At 47.4% G+C, this 17849-nt stretch overlaps 1 protein-coding gene across 1 annotated transcript in view; it reads left to right on the top strand.

The window, feature by feature from the left end:
• The first annotated feature begins 3676 nt into the window (after nt 1-3676).
• Nucleotides 3677-17849, top strand: part of adarb2 (adenosine deaminase RNA specific B2 (inactive)) — a 675592-nt gene continuing 661419 nt past the window's right edge. Inside the window, exon 1 of the mRNA XM_033044908.1 lies at nt 3677-4187. Within this exon, the coding sequence (XP_032900799.1) occupies nt 4088-4187 (100 nt within the window). The 5' untranslated portion in view covers nt 3677-4087. The remainder of the gene's footprint in view (nt 4188-17849) is intronic.

The raw sequence follows: 17849 nt of genomic DNA, 5'->3' as shown, positions 1-17849 counted from the left end.
CGCCTTTCTAATACTCAAGGCGCTTTACATCGCATTATTCATTCACTCCTCAGTCACACTCGGTGGTGGTAAGCTACTTCTGTAGCCACAGCTGCCCTGGGGCAGACTGACGGAAGCGTGGCTGCCAATCTGCGCCTACGGCCCCTCCGACCACCACCAATCACTCACAAACATTCACACACATTCACACACAGGCAAAGGTGGGTGAATATATGTGAGTACATCAAGCCACACACAAATATAACAGGTAGCTCAAAGAGAAAAACACAAGTGTAGAATATAATTTAAAGCTTATAGTGTTACAGTGAAGAAGTCCAATGTCTACAATGAAGTAGGTTGGATGATCGGGTCTGCGCCCTAGCTTATGGGAGGACTGTCCACTCGTCTGATAACCCGAGGGAAGAAACTGTTCCTGAGTCTAGTGGCATTTGCTTTCAAGCTTCTGTACCTTCTGCCTGACAGGAGAGGCAAGAAGAGCAGCACAGTGCCACAACAATAGAGTTTGGTTAAGAAGGAACTGCAGATGCTCGAAAATCGAAGGTAGACAAAAATGCTGGAGAAACTCAGCGGGTGAGGCAGCCTCTATGGAGCGAAGGAAATAGGCGACATTTCGGGTCGAGACCCTTCTCGCCTATTTCCTTCACTCCATAGATGCTGCTTCACCCGCTGAGTTTCTCCAGCATTTTTGTCTAACAGCAATAGAGTTGCTGCCTTCCATTGTTAGAGACCTGGGTTACATCCTGACTATTGGTGCGATCAGCATGGAGTTTTACGTTCTCCCTATGACCACGTGGGTTTTCTCTGTGTGCTCTGGTTTCATCCCACTTCCCAAAGACATGCAGGTTTGTAGGTTGTTTAAGAAGGAACTGCAGATGCTGGAAAACCGAAGGTACACAAAAATGCTGGAGAATCTCAGCGGGTGCAGCAGCATCTATGGAGCGAAGGAAATAGGCAACGTTTCGGGCCGAAACCCTTCTTCAGACTTCTTGCCTATTTCCTTCGCTCCATAGATGCTGCTGCACCCGCTGAGTTTCTCCAGCATTTTTGTGTACCTTCAGGTTTGTAGGTTGATTGGCTTCTGTAAATTGTCCCTAGTGTGTTGGGTAGAACTAGTGTAAATTGTCCCTAGTGTGTTTGATAAAACAAGCTTACAGGTGATCACTCATCGATGTGTATTTGTGGACCAAAGGGCCTGTTTTGTTGCTGAATCTCTGAACTAAACTTAAAGAGGGAACATGGTGAAAGAAGATTATTGGGATAGGTGTGGGTGGTCGGGAGGGGGATGTATAATTCATAAGGCGAAACCTGCGATGAAGCCAGATCTTTGATCTAACACTTGAATTATATTATGAAAGTTGACAGGACAGCACAGCCAAAATGAAGACGGGAACATATTTTACAAGACTATTGCATGGTATAATGAAAATCACGAAATCTCAATTCTAGCTCTCCTCAGCACACTCCATTGGCCTGTTAGCTGCCACATTATATTTGGCAACAACAATGTTTAATTTTAGTTTGATTTACTTCTGTTTCCACAACGTCATTTGAATCTCCTTCACATGCAGAAATGAGCAATAGCCTCCATCTTGCACAATGAATCTTGGCAACTCGCTATCATTTAAACTTGCTCAATGTCTAATGTGGGGAACATTTAAATACAATTGATAAAGCACAATCAGTATTAACCAATCTAACAATTAAAAAGGCTCATTTTCTGTGGCTAAGTAGCTCTGCCTCAGCCATGGTATTTAACCAGCGCGGGAACCATTTATTGCCTTAGACAGACCTGACAAGTGCAAGTTCTCACTTTGTGTTGTTATAAATCATATGAGGCACAATCTTCTTAGACGTGATAAATCAAGGGTATAGGGGGGGAAAGCACAAACAAGTTTGACAATGAGATAATGCAAAAACAAGTAAAATATGATTCTGTTGACAAACTAAGAGTTATTTCTAACCATATGCTTTATTAATCAAAAACCATTGATGCATGGGTGTTGGTAGAATGGGAAATTACTAGTCCCGTCCAAAGTAAAAGTGTGACTGTTTTCATGTTTTTGTTCCCCTTGTGATGCAGGATTTGTGACGCCGACTGACTGTAATAAACTCGACTAGTACTCCTCACTACACGGGGATACCACGGCGGGTCTACCAATCCCACCAGCTCGCTTGTGCAAATGAAGGCCACGACTGGAAGAATTAGCTCCTGCCCCGTCAACATTTGATCTCGGCTGATATAAGTACGTGGACATTCAGTCCCGCCAACCTCTTCTTCCAATGTAATGATGGTGAATCTGGGACTTTCCACTTCAATCCCTCACCTTGGTTCCACAACTCTTAATTGCCACGATCATCCAAAATGGATCAAACCTCGCTGGTTTCTTGTTTAAGAAGGAACTGCAGATGCTGGAAAATCGAAGGTACACAAAAATGCTGGAGAAACTCAGCGGGTGCAGCAGCAACTACGGAGCGAAGGAAATAGGCAACGTTTCGGGCCGAAACCTTCAGTTCCTTGCTTTATGAGGGAGGAAGAGAGTTATGCTGTGCACTTTCACTGCAATTCTGTCAAAAACACACAACCTGTGCAGCAGCTTTGAGTAAAACTTGGCGAAGCAGAGAGAAAGAGAGGGGCATGGAAACACTCTGCGAGGATCCCAATCAACCTGCAGAAGAATCCTGGATTGTTGGATTATTCGGGGGGGGGGGGGGGGGGTGGTCAGGGAACCCAAAGAGAGGTGAAGTGCAAACTCTTCTGATCAGAATAAAAGCTTCGTTTACTTGAAAGTGCATGAAAAATATGCAACAACAAAAAATGTTCAGGCACCATTGGGTGTAATTAAATGCTAATTGATTATAAGAATATTTGCTGCATGTAAAAGTGTTTTTACGCCGAATAATACAAAGCGAAGCAATAATGAGGGTTGAATTTGGAGAGGAGGTCCTGCAAATCTCTCTTCATGCAGTATTCCTCCCATTAACGGTGTCTCGGGGTTTGGCCGATGAATGGTTTGTTTTATTCCCTGCAGTGTGGGCTGTCAGGTCCGGAGCATCCATCACACGAGTGGGGGCTGAGTTAGCGTTGACAGGGAGAGCCTTTGGGGGAGGGGAGGGAAGGGGGGTGTTGCTGGAATGGGAGGGAGCCGGTCGCCGTTGATGTCACAGCCAAGAGACGGTCATGATTGGATCTAATTATAATTTAAGCAGCAAATAGACATACTTCCCTGTACGATTGACTTCAAAGTGGATAGTACCGAGAGAGAGGGAGAGAGAGAGAGAGAGAGAGAGAGAGAGAGAGAGGAGACGAGAGAGACGAGAAGGAGAGAGAGATTAGATAGGAGAGAGCGTAGATGAGAGAGACGAGAGATAGAGAGATTAGAGAGAGAGAGATGATCGAGAGGAGAGAACATATAGCAAAGATCGAGCGTGATATTGAGCTGCAGGGCTTTCTCTCTTTAGCTCCTTCTCTCTCTCGAGATGTCTACCTCTATCGCTTCTAGCTCTCTCGCTCTCTGTTCTATCTCTCTTCTGTATCTCGCTTTCTTTCTTTCTCCTCATCTCCCACCTCTCTTCCCCTATCTTTCTCTCTTTCTCTCACTCTACGTCCTTCTCCTCTCTTTCTCTCTCTCTATCGCCTCTCTCTCTCCCCTTACCAAGAGAGCCTCTTCCTGACAGAAGAGGAGAAAGTGGGATTGTTGAGTTTAAAGACCGCCAGAGCAAGGTGCAAGTGGCAGCTTTTCTGGAAGCTTTGTGGCCCGAGGACCACTGCTTGTATCAGCTTGAGCCAGAGTCACCTCACTCTCCCAAGTGCTTTAATGATCAAAGGGCAGTCCAAGAGCAGAGGTAGAGAGTGCTGACACAAGGGAGGAAAGAAAGAGTGAGAAAGGGAGAACGGGAGAGAGAAAGCGAGAGAGGGAGCCGTCAGCAGCAGCAGCAGCAGCAACAACAGCAGCGAGGGATAGGAGTCTGAAGGGAGGTGAGAATAAGTGAGTCGCGCGATCAATAGGCAAAAGTGGAGTGGAGGAGAGAGGGAGAGGTCGGCGTATTTCAAGGCACTCTGAAGCAGCGTGTTCTCAAACCTGCGGCAATGGCATCAGTGCTGGTGAGCAGCAGAGCGTCGGCAACTCCGGGCAGCCAGCTGAAATGCAAGTTCAAAAGGAGAAGACGGAGACGATCCAAGAGGAAAGGTAAGACGCCCTTTTTCCCTAATGTGTTTCAAGAGCGTGTTGACAGCTCCATCCTAGGCTGTGCCTGTGCCGGCAGGGAAAGAGACAGTGAATCCTGTCACCACTCCACGTTTCTTTTGGATAGAGATAAGGGTGATATCATGTATATATATACACACACATTTCTAGGCAGCGGCAGATTTTTTTAAGTGTAATAGATGAATAATGGTAGAGAAGAGTGTTTACCCAGGCATTGAGTGACGGCGCGGTCACTGTGTTTCACGGTTCTGAGAAGGAAAGACAGGGAGATAAGTGGTTGCTTTTGACTGGAGGTATTTTTCATTCCGGGGGACTATAAATGTCGGTACGCGTTATTATTTAGTGTCAAGCTGAGCAAATCAGTTGTGTCGAGGTACTAAATAAATCGCATTTCATGTGCAAAGCGCCTGTGGGCATCGCTCCTTCACCATGACTGCTCGTGTGTGTGCGGTGTGGCTACAAGAACTGTTCAGCTACCAAAAGTTGGCACGCTTGCCTTCAACCCCCCTCCCCTTCCCTCTCGCGGATCACACCAACCCTCTGAGCTCAAAGAACAAGGATGGATGCAAAATAAATGTACATTATTATTATTATTATTATTGTTGTTGTTGTTATTTCAATAAGTTGTTTGTGTAAATGTTGCTGGAAATTGGCATGGGGGGGTGGGGGGTCTGTGCTTTGGAAATTATTTGGGGGCGGGGGGCGAGAGGAGGAGGAAGAGGGGTGCGTTCCGCGTGTACCGGTCACAAGACGAGCGGAGAAGCGGGCCCGTGTTAACTGGCGAAATTGGCAACCCCGCCAATGGTCTTCTCTCCGGCGAGATTACCAGTAAAGGGCCTGATTCGGGCTCAGATGCCGCTGAACGCTGGTGGCGAGACTTTCACGGCGCAGTTGCCACGAGAGAGAGTGCCAGTCCAAGCAAATTGTGCCCCCCCCCCATTCCCCATCTACCAGGGCGAGAAGTTGGCCGCTTCTGCCTCTCTCTCATGTGCTGTAGTTGTTTCTTCAGGGAAGCAACGAACAAAACAAACACAAAATAATAATCAAATCGCAAAAAATACTCCGGGTTTGACACCGGCACACACACACACACACCGGTCGCCATGGAAACGCAGCATAACACAAAACTTGGTTGTTACAACAGTTCATCTTTTCAGTCGAAGGATTTGTTTTGAAGAATATCCGTATCAGTGCTCAGTTCAAACCTGTGCCTGTATTGCATTTCTCCCCTCGCCTGCTTTCCAGCTGTTTCTCTCTTGCTTTGGTCGTTAGAAGATTTTTTTTCAGTCAGATCTCAGTCAGATCTCAGAAAACAACCCGACCTCAGAACTGAGCCCAGCAGTTTTAGTCAATATTTTAATAATTTTAATCAGTGTTGGTCCGGGGGCGAAATTGGACCAGCGGAAACCTACAGTGGTGCAAAATAAAACAGACTACTGAGGGAACTCAGCGGGACAGGCAGCATCTGTGGAGAGAATAGTTCAGGCGACGTCTCGGGTCGGGACCCTGATTCATAATGGACTCTCACGGCGAAGGGACAATGACACATATATGTTGTGGAATCTACGTAGGAAGGAATTGCAGATTCTGGTCGACGCCGAAGATAGTCACAAAATACTGGAGTAACTCAGCGGGACAGGCAGCATATCTGGAGAAAAGGAATAGGTGACGTTTCGGGTCGAGACCATTCTTCAGACTAAGAGGCAGGGGAGAGGGAGGCTAGATATTTGGAAGGGTAGGGTGCGGATGTAGGATGGTTAAAACACACACGTGGCTGTAGTAGCGAGTGTGGGATAAAAGGTGGAGAGCAGGGGGAATCACAGAGGGGTGGAGCAAAGAGAGAGGGTGTCGCAGGAACCTTGTGGGTATTAAAGATAATGTACACCACGATTTGCACCATACTACATCACAAACTAAGTGACAATCTCGCGTCGCTGTCCTGCACGAGTTTGTCTTGCATTTGGAGCTAAAATCAACGTGGTCCTGATTCCTGCATTTTAATTCGTATCCTCGGGACATTTCGTGCAGAAAGTTAAAAGCAATTTGAAAGCCTCCTCTGCTATTTCCGTGCCGCGCTGTCAAATGAATATGTGGCGAGGATTTTATCTTTCAACTTTATTTAAACAAAATAAATGAGTTTGGCTCCTTGCAGTCATCCTTTCTCGGTCTGTGCGCAAATGAGATTCGAAATACCCCACTCCTAAATTAATGTAGCTCGAGTATTAGTCCAGAGAGGCGGAACGCATTTAGCGACAGTAATTCAGCGTGGAAGTGAGAAGATTTACAGTGCTGTTCCAAAACATGTACTGCCTGGAGTCTATAATCGCCACCTCGGCAAGAACAAGGTGACTGGGGGGGGGGGGGGAGGTAACAGTGTTGAACAAATGACTGTAGGAGATGAAGACTGAAAGAGTGAAGGGCGGAGAGGGAAAAGAATGGAAGAAAATACTCGACTCAAGCGATGTTGGAAGTTGAAGTTACTGAAGGGGAGACAGTTGGGATATCTTTCCTCCAAGTTGCGTTTCTGTGAAGAAAAATAATAACAGCTGAGTGGCTGACCATATCCTCGCCCACCCATCTCCCACCAGTCGGAAGGAGCCTGTTCCATGCTGAAGATACACACAAAAATGTTGGAGTAACTCAGCGGGACAGGTAACATCTGTGGAGAGAAGGAAAGGGTGACGTTTCGGGTCGAGACCCTTCTTCAGACTGAGTCAGGGGAGAGGGAGGGGGTTGAAATATTGGTAAAGAGACAAAATGCTGGAGTAATTCAGCGGGCCAGGCGAAAATGGGCAAATGACGTTTTGGGTCGGGACCCTTCTTCAGACAAGTGAGGTATTAATACTCCGCCTCTCATTAGTCAGGCGAGCTGGTCTCTGCTAGAAGTGCTCTCACACTTCCACCCCCCCCCCCCCCTTCCTCTGAGCCTCATTGCCGACACCCTCGGGTGACTGCTGAAGAGGGAACCGTATGCATTCCGTGATAACATTAAATCGATTTACAGAGAGAGAGAGAGAGAGAGAGAGAGAGAGAGAGAGAGAGAGAGAAACAAAATCCCATCCTCCGTCTAATTCCTCCAAGCTTTCGCCGTCGCCCTTCATCCCTAGCGACCCGTGTAATGACAGCGATTTGAGATTGCAGCCAGGGCATTAGCAGACGATGGCTGCTGAACTCAAAATAGATGTGTGAAATGACCCCGGTGTAGCACGGCCGGGTCTGGGGATGCAACATTGCCTTCCCCGCCACTTCCCGCTTTTATCCCTGACATTTCCACCTTGCAGACCGCACTTCCACAATTCGATTCTTTAACGAGTGTGCGGCGACACATTCAGACAGACGCCCGTGGGTTGCTGCCAACGGGTTCTGTGTCCCTCCTGCCCTTGATTGATTCCACGCAGTTGGGTCTTCTTTTACTGCTGTAACAATCCAGCTTTGAATTTTAATTGCAGGCAGTTAAAAAAAAAAAGAGGACAAGGGGATGTACTTAATCAAAACTCACACGACTCCGTGGTGATGTATATACACCGGGAATTAAATAATTCATTTGTCTCATAGCTTCCCGAAAAACCGTCCCGTCAGTCCTACAACCAAATCTGTAGCCGAGGATATGTCTCAAGAAGGGTCTCGACCCGAAACGCCATCTCCCCCTCCCTATTCTCCAGAAATGCTACCTGACACGCTGAGTTACTCCAGAATTGTTGTGCGTGTCGTCGGTGTAAACCAGCATCTGAAGAAGGGTGGCGACCCGAAACGTCACACATTCCTTCTCTCCAGAGATGCTGCCTGTCCCGCTGAGTTACTCCAACATTTTGTGTCTTTCTGCAGTTCCTTCCTAGACATGTCGTCCAGTTCATCGCCTAGGCTTATCGGGACCAAATCTGTGACCATTTCACTCGCTCAGCTGTCAGAACGACGCTGTGTTATAAAACAAGGAACAAGGCCAAGGCGCCACATTGTCAGGGACTGGGGAGGGTCCAATGTTTGTACAGTGAGTGTGTTTAACTTGGGAGAGTCAGGGTACCGGTAGCCCGGAGAATCGGTGCTTGGGAGGCTAAAGACGACGTGAAAGAAGTTGAACAGAATAATAGACTGGGTCTGAAGAAGGGTCTCGACCTGAAACGACACCTATTCTCTTTCTCCAGAGATGCTGTCTGACCCGCTGAGTTACTCCAGCTTTTTATATCTGTCTTCGGTCTCAACCAGCATCTGCGGTTGCTTCCTACACTGAACAGAATAACACTGTGTGTTGGAGGGTGGTGTGTTGGCAGCAGGAAGCGAATCGATGAAAACAAACGAGTGGAGTTGAGCTGCATGGAGTTGCTTGCGGGCGGGCGGGCGGGCGGCAGCAGTGGGTCTCTGTGCTCCTAGTGCGGGAAACAGTGGGTGAGGGGAGGCCGGCAATGGTGCAAGGAGGGGGTGAGATGAGAGAGCGGCAGATTCAATCGGGGGTAGTTACACCATGAAGAGGTGGGATTTTAACGGAGCGTTTGAAACCGGGCCGGTTGGGTGAAATGATATGGGGGAAAGGACGGCGGGCGAGAAACAGAAGATAGAACATCACAAGATCGAATCGGTAATAGGTGCTCTGAATGGCTCCACGCTCCCATTCAGGAGTTACCCCCTCCCCCAGTCACCCCAACTAACCACACGCACATTAAAATGTAACAATTTACCCCCAAACACATTATTTCAATTTTTAATTTCCATTGACGAATTCACTCATACGTCAACTGAAGTTTTTGTTTATTTTAATGATTTATGTTAAATATAATTGTGAGTTTTGTCTTTAACCATTTGCAGGGGCGAACCTGCAGTCTCGGTGCAATAAATCTATTCATTTACAAGGGAGCAAATTAGCATTATTTAAAGGTGATTAATTTTGCCGCTATCCTCCAGCGGTGGTGCATGGCCCAGTAAATTGAAGGCTGCGGTTTGATGCTCTTAACCTTGGCTGATGGTTGAAATCTCCTGCCGTGCCTGTACTTTAGCCGAGCTGATGGCAGAGGTACGGTTCCACCCGGACGAGCGAGGGAGTTTAGAAGAGCCGGCCCCGCGCTCCACAAGGCCAAGTCCCATCCAGCCTGGCAAGTGTTGCAAACATCACGTTCTTGGGGCTAAATGAATCAAAGGATATGGGGAAAAAGCAAGAACGGGGTGCTGATTTCAGATGATCAGCCATGACGGTATTGAATGGCGGTGCTTGCTCGAAGGGCCGAATGGCCTACCCCGGCACCTATTTTCTATGTTTCTCTGTCCCGGCTGAAGCTGGCAGTGGGTTTCACGGGGAGGGGAGGGGAGGGAAGGGGGAGGGGGGACGAAGGGCGAAGGCGGCGTGCATTTTTCCACAGAACCAAAGACTAAATGTTGATATTCCCCGTGCAATTTAAAATCGATTTGTGAACGAGTAATAAATAGGCAGGCAAAACTGAAACTGCAGATGCTGGTTTACACCGAAGATAGACACAAAATGCTGGAGTAACTCAGGGGCACAGGCAGCATCTCTGCAGAAAAGAAATAGCTGACGTTTCGGGTCGGGACCCTTTTTCTGAAACGTCATTCATTCCTTTTCTGCAGACTTTCATACTTTTCATTCATTTGTTCTTTGTACCTCCTTATACCTCCAGTTTCCTTCTCCCCTGACTCTCAGTCTGGAGAAGGGTCTCGGCTGGAAGGTCACATATTCTTCTATCCAGAGATGCTGCCTGTCCCGCTGAGTTAGTCCAGCATTTTGTATCTATCTTCGGTGTAAACCAGCATCAGCAGTTCCTTCCTCCACTCAATAAGCAGGCGAGTTTTACTGTGTGAACGGGGGTGGGTTTAACATGCAGTATGTGCACAGACGCCCACATATTCCTGTGTGTTTCAGAGTTAGTAAGGTTACCCACTTCGATCAAGGTTACTTCTGCACTTGTAATCTCAGCAGGGAACGTTGCACGGGAGCAGAGAAGCTCGAATATAACCATCAATGTTGCCCCCTTCCCTCTCCAATAATCTAATGGATAGGATTTCATTCGGGTGAATTATTAATATGCGTGGACAACATAGACAACGCCTTGTGCGTGGGGTTAATTTGAAGGATGCACATCTGCCCGGTAAAGTCGGCGTTTGCTGCACATACCCCACTGCTCCCGGAGAAAGATGCTGGTGAACCGCGCGCCTTGGAACAATCTGTACTGATTTGCTACATCGTGTGGATTGTGAGGTGAATTTACAGTGCAGTAAACGGCCAATCTATTGACACGGATCATATGTAGGTCCAAACCAGTCTGGGCTGCTATTTCTCCCTCCCCCCCCCCCCCCCAAATAAAGGCCTTGGTCAACTAAGTGGGATTTTAGGTTTAAGTGGAAAAAAAATAGAGAAACTCAGTGGGCCAGGCAGCATCCGTGGAGGGAAATAGACAGGCGATGTTTCAGGCCGGGACCATTCAGACTGAAGAAAGGATTTTTGTAAGAAGGAACTGCAGATGCTGGTTTAAACCGAAGATGGACACAAAATAATGGAGTAACTCTGAATCCTACTGAGACCTTTCTGTCCGCGGTCTCCTCCATTGTCAGAGTGAGGCTAAACGCAAATTGGAGGAACAGCACCTCATATTTCGCTTGGGCAGCTTACAGCCCAGACGTATGAAATTGATTTTTCTCACCAGGTAGCCCCGGCATTCATTCTCTCTCTACCCCCCCACCCCACCCCACCCAAGTCGCACTAGCTTCTCATTCTCACCCTACCAGCAGCTATCAATGGCCTGTTTCCTTCTCTCCAGAGATAGAAAAAGAAACATAGAAAAATAGGTGCAGGAGTCGGCCATTCGGCCCTTCGAGCCAGCACCCCCATTCAATATGATCATGGCTGATCATCTAAAATAAGTACACGTTCCTGCTTTCCCCCCCATATCCCTCGATTCCTTAAGCCCTAAGAGCTAAATCGAACTCTCTCTTGAAGACATCCAGTGAATTGGCCTCCACTGCCTTCTGTGGCAGATAATTCCACAGATTCACAACTGCAACGGATTCACAAGGTTTTTTTCTCGTCTCAGTCCTAAATGGCCTGCCCCGCTGAGTTACTCCAGCTTTTTGTGTCTATTTTTTGAAGGGTTTTACGTTGTTCAGGTATTGGCCGTCAGGATAGATACTGCCTTCCTATGCTAGGTATAAGTAGTTACTTGGCCAAATATAAATGATCTAACTGGACCATTAGCCCAAGCCTCGGGTACGGCATTAAAAACAAACGTCATAGTCCCTCAAGAGTGACCTTATAAAATACCAATTCATTCGTTTAGTTTAGTTTAGAGATGCAACGAGGAAACAGGCTCTACGGCCCACCTAGTCCGCGCCGACCAGCGATCCCCACACATTACCCTACACGCACTAGAGACAATTTACAATGATACCAAGCCAATTAGCTGACGTCTTTGTAGTGTGGGAGGAAACAGGAGATCCCTGAGAAAATCCACGGGGAGAACGTACAAACTCCGTACAGACAAGCACCCGTGGTCAGGATCGAACACGGCTCTCTGGGCTGTACCCCTGTCCCACTTAGGAAACCTGAACGGAAACATCTGGAGACTTTGCGCCCCACCCAAGGTTTCCGTGCGGTTCCCGGAGGTTCCCGGAGATTGCAGGTGATTGCCGGAGGTTGCAGGTGGTGGAAGCAGGTAGGGAGACTGACAAAAACCTCTGGGAACCGCACGGAAACCTTGGGTGGGGCGCAAAGTCTCCAGAGGTTTCCGTTCAGGTTTCCTAAGTGGGACAGGGGCACCTGCGCCACTATGCTGCCCTGTGCTTAAATATTGTACATGTCAAAATAGCTGACGTTGCCAAAACCTGAACGGGTTTCCAAATCACAAGGAGTTGGTGTATTTATATATATATATTGCTCTTGATGAGATAATACTTTTATCAACATAACTTGCGTGTGCATAGATTATAGATACAGGGAGGACCATTGAGAGCGTGGATACACACACAACGCTGAAGTCACTCATCCCTGGAGAACGAATGGGTGGCGTTTCAGGTCGAGATCTTTCTTCAGACTGAAAGTCTGGGGAGAGTGAAACTGGTTAATGTTACTGTTTGCATGCCTCGTTGTCAGCTTCCCCTCAGCCAACAATGAACCATTCTACATTTCTTTGAGCATCGTCTGCTTTGATCGGTCGTTTTCGCACCTCGCCCTTCCATATCTCTGGCTTCCCTCTCCCCTGACGCTCAGTCTGAAGAAGGGTCTCGACCCGGAACGTCACCCATTCCTTCTCTCCAGAGATGCTGTCTAACCCGCTGAGTTGTTCCAGCATTTGGTGTCTATCTTCAAGCCGCTAATGTTTTATTGTCATTTGTAGGGACAACGAAACTGCGGACATGTTATTTTCCGCCGCATAACAGGCCCGTAGACGCAATACACATAGATGACATACACATATTAATCAAACATTCAAAAAATTAATAACCCCAATAATAGACATTATAAATATGTTCAGCACTTCACACAAAGGGCGGTGGATGTATGAAACAAGCTGCCAGAGGAGATAGTTAAAGCAGGGACTATCCCAACATTTAAGAAACAATTAGACAGGTGCATGGATATGACACATTTGGGGGAATATGGACCAAACGTGGACAGGTGGGACTAGTATAGCTGGGACATGTAGGCCGGCGTGGGCAAGTTAGGCCGAAGGGCCTGTTTCCATGCTGTATCACTCTATGACTTGCTTTGTGAACTATTTCCCCAGTCTGGTCTGTGCTGCTACATGTTGTATATGATGATGTTCTTCGTGCATTCTGCTTCAATGTGAGGATCGATCAAACTTCACTTCCACCTCCGCTTGAGCTGTCCACCCCCACCAGAGAAGGGACGTGCTATTCACTTTCGCCAGCTAGAACTGCCATTCATTTAGAACACGGCCTTATCTGGTTCCGTAATCTTTAATACGCAATACAAATACTCTTGTCAATCTTCACGTGTGAACTTTTCAATTGCATTTAGCATTTTGTTTAACCTTTTCTGGGGATGTTCAAATTTCCGCTTCTCTTCGCGGGAAGAACTGCTGCCTGATATCAACCGGACAGGTTTCACTGTTGTCCCTATGATTTATAAGATTTTTATCTCCTTCATAAGAGGAAGTATCTTCGTATTCCTATCCAATCGCCTCATAGCATTGGAATGGCCACATTTTGCCCAACGTTGCAGTTTATAGCCGCCTACAGTCTGAAGAAGGGTCTCGACCCGAAACGTCGCCCATTCCTTCTCTCCAGAGATGCTGCCTGACCCGCTGAGTTACTCCAGCATTTTGTGTCTACCTTCGGTGTAAACCAACATCTGCAGCTCCTTCCTGCACCTGCAGATTCCAGGCGACTTGATGCCACCACGTTCTTTACTAATGTCACCCACGCCTGTGGTGTTCTTTTGACATTCCTGATTAAGCGACTGAGAAAATGTGTCGGAAGGGTCTGCACTTGCTGGTCTATATCGAAGAGAGACACAAAATGCTGGAGTGACTCAGCGGTGCAGGCAACAAGATGGAGAAAAGGAATAGGTGACGTTTCGGGTCGAGAACCCTTCAGAGAAGTAGCGACCGTGTCGTTGGCAGTTTTACTGAACTTCCCGGCATCTTTCGTGGTCCCAAATACTTCCTTAAAAGCTGCGGACACGCTTCATGAGGTCGCTGATGCACATATTTTGTTCACGTTTATCGCAAGTAACATATGCACGTGGATAAACCAGAACCGTCTCAAGAATATTTATTTACGATATTACCTTGATAGTCAAGAGTGCTTTATTGTCATATGCCCCGAAACGGAATAATGCAATTCTTACTGACAGCGGCACAACAAATATGTAACTATAGTTAGTTTGTGTGTAACTATGGTATTCTGTAAACACCATAATAAACAACTAAAAAGTTATGTGTATATATATAACCCCACATTAACAAAATAGTGGAAAGACAAAAACAATGTCCCTAAGTCTACGTTGTCCGTAACTTATTTGGAGGTTGTAGTGTTTAATAGCCTGATGGTTATTACAATTTATTCCTTAAACTATTTTTCACAATCCCGTCCGTGCAGCTATTGGTTATGGCTGTAAGTAATGACTTATCATAAATCTTATTTAGATTTTTCTTTCCGGGCTTGTGCCCACAAGCCTTCATGTGAAACGCTGACCCCGCCAACTGGTGTAAGGGAGGTTGTCAATAGGTTTGTGTAGGAAGGAACTGCAGATGCTGGTTTAAACGGAAGATGGACACAGCATGCTAGAATAACCCAGCGGGACAGGCAGCATCTCTGGAGAGAAGGAATGGGTGACTGGTCAGACTGTTTAGCGGCTCCATGCAATGGGTTATCAATTAGAGGTGACGGATGGATATGGTGCTCGACTGTAAGGCTAGTACTGCCCATGTCAAACCTCACCACCCGCCCCCAGTTTTACACCGCTACCGCCACCGCCAACTTCTGTATCCGGATTTCAACACCGAGAGACGGCAGAACATCTGTAGAGGGAAATTCTTAACCCAGCATTGGTACCTGACCGACGTACACGAAACCGATTCCACGGCGACAATCGATCACCTGCCTACACTGAAGGACACAGAGTGCTGGAGTAATTCAGCAGGTCAAACAGCATCTCTGGAGATCATGGATAGGTGACGTTTCGGGTCGAGACCCTTCTTCATCACTTCAAGCTACTCCAGCACTTGTGTACTTTTTTTTTGTATTAGTCAGCATCTGCAGTTCCTCGTTTCCACCTGTTCGAGCTAGTTCTACGCTATCTCAATTATTCATCCCTATACACTAGGAATAGTCCACACACACCGACTAACCAACACACCCGCGAGTCTTTGGGATGTAGAGGGGAAACCGGAGCACCCGGAGAAAACGCACGCGGTCACAGGGAGATCGTGCAAACTCCACACAGACAGCACCCGAGGTCAGGATCAAACTCGGATCGCTGGCGCTATGAGGCAGCAGCTCTACCAGCTGTGCCGCCTCATGTGGATGTGGAGTTTGGTGTGAATATTGTGAGATTTTGTACGTGAATTTGGCTAATGATCTTCAGCCGTTAGTTTCGTACAACGAAAAACAATAGAAAGTGCTGGGTGGAGCAACTCAGCGGGCCATGCAACATCGGTGGAGAACGCGGATAGGCGACGTTTCACATCGGGACCCTTACATTGATTGTAGGGCGGTGAGGGGTGGGGGGGGGGGGGGGGGGGGGGTGGAAGAGAGGAGAGATAATAGTTGGATCGAGAGAGGTAAGGGTTTTTATTTGATAGGCAGACGGTTGGGCAAAAATCAGAGTTGTAAAGACAGAAGGTGTGGGGCAAAATGATTGAAAAGTTGCGAATTGTGAAGCTAGAGGAAGGAATTTAGATGGAAGGGATGCGGGAGGGGCGACAGCGGTCTTACGTCAACGGGTCCAGTTGACGAGATGGGTGTTGAGAGGAGCCGATGGGACCACTGGACATGTTCACATCTGACCCGAGGCTTTCCTGACCCCCGATCCACAGGATTGCGTTAATTGTCTGCCTTGTTCTACAGCAGTGCCGTTTAAAGGTGGATGCGAGTGTAAGTAATAACATGCCATCTATCTAAAAGCACATTGTGTGAGTTTGCACCGTACGTGGATATGTGCTAACATTAAGCAGGAGCGCATTTGATGGACTAATCGCTGGGAAATATTACAGATTAATCTGGTGCTATTTTCAGGTGCAATCCCTAAATAAACTTTGTGTCGATTTCACTTGAATTTGTTTTTGTCCGTTCGCTGGAGTGTCGACGGTATTTTGGGTCGGGGACTGATTCATAAATTAATCCCAAACAGAAACCTTTGATCAAGATTAAGGCAGAAGATGAGACCGCGCGATTATCGGGTGCTTCTGTGACCGCCCCCCTCCCCACCAGCAAGTGAACAACCTGTCCACCCTCACCGGTGCGGTTCACACTTGAAGAGTGTGAACACCACTTGGTCTGTCGCACGCCTCAACCAAGCGCGGTCTTCAGCGTTCGTGGGCAGAGAGAGAACTCGCATCGTCTGCCCCAACTCAAGTAATCTGCCTCCGAATTGTCCAGTTTCGCCGTCAACATTGGCCGGTGCAAACCCCGGAACGTGTAATAAAATGTTTCTGTAGTTCTTATTACAGTTTTTGTCTTCAGCGGATTTCACCAATAGGTTCAAACCTTGACAGGGTACACAATAGCGGGCAGTGGAGTCTCTGGTGTAGAACTAAGTGGAGGCACAAGTGTAGAGCCAAGTGGGGCACAAGTGTAGGTACAAGTGTGAACGCGAGTGTAAAATTAAATTTACAAAGATAGGTACAAGTTAAGAACTAAGTGGAGACTCAAGTGCAGAACAGGAGATTTCCTAGAATGTTGCCTGGGTTTCAGCAACTAAGTTACAGAGAAAGGTTGAACAAGTTAGGGCTTTATTCTTTGGAGCGCAGAAGGTTAAGGGGGGACTTGATAGAGGTCTTTAAAATGATGAGAGAGATAGACAGAGTTGACGTGGATAAGCTTTTCCCACTGAGAGTAGGGAAGATTCAAACAAGGGGACATGACTTGAGAATTAAGGGACAGGAGTTTCGGGGTAACATGAGAGGGAACTTCTTTACTCAGAGAGTGGTGGCTGTGTGGAATGAGCTTCCAGTGAAGGTGGTGGAGGCAGGTTCGTTTTTATCATTTAAAATAAATTGGATAGTTATATGGACGGGAAAGGAATGGAGGGTTATGGTCTGAGCGCAGGTATATGGGACTAGGGGAGAATACGTGTTCGGCACGGACTAGAAGGGTCGAGATGGCCTGTTTCCGTGCTGTAATTGTTATATGGTTATATGGTTATATGGTAAAGTGAAGACACCCGTAGGTATAAGCATGGGCACAAGTGTAGGACAACGTGTATGCACACGTGTCAAACTAAGTGGAGACGCAAGTGCAGAACAAAGTGTAGGCATAAATATAGAACATAGCGGCTCACAAGCGATGGCGCAAGTATGGGCACAGGCGTACAACAAAGTGGGGCCCAAGTAGATAGACACAAAATGCTGGAGTAACTGAGCGGGACAGGCAGCATCTCTGGAGGGAAGGAATGGGAGACGTTCCGGGTCGAGACCCTTCAGCATGGCACAAGCATGGGCACAAATGTAAAATTAACTGGAGACACGAGCGTCGCACATAAACTAATTCATTGAGTAAACTATGTGGGGATGCTCACTCGTGGCGTGGACACCTCATACGTGTAAGCACCAGATGTCTGAAGAAGGGTCTCGACCCGAATGGGTCACCAGGGATGCTGCCTGTCCCGCTGAGTCACTCCAGCATTTTGTGTCTATCTTTGGTTTAAAGCAGTATCTGCAGTTCCTTCCTGCTCGTGTGTGTAAGCAGTTCCGTTAATGAAACTCCTGGTGAAAGGCTTCCTCGTAAACGGGAATGGATGTCATTGTGAGAATGCATCACAATTACCCAACCAGTCTGGGGCACTCGACATGAAGTGCGCGAAGAATGAAGAGTTCCTGCTTTCACTGTAACTTGAATAACCTCCGTGTGCTATTGACATCATCCAGACAGGCCACCGTAGGTAACGGTATAGGGAGGTTTCACGGCAGTCGGGTCACGACCCATGACCCGTACTGTTGCCACGCCACGCCAAGTGGAGTACAC

The sequence above is a fragment of the Amblyraja radiata genome, chromosome 2 (assembly GCF_010909765.2).
Source record: "Amblyraja radiata isolate CabotCenter1 chromosome 2, sAmbRad1.1.pri, whole genome shotgun sequence".
NCBI lineage: Eukaryota > Metazoa > Chordata > Chondrichthyes > Rajiformes > Rajidae > Amblyraja > Amblyraja radiata.
Note: the sequence above shows the minus strand (reverse complement) of the source record. Positions and strands in the feature narration are given on the sequence as shown.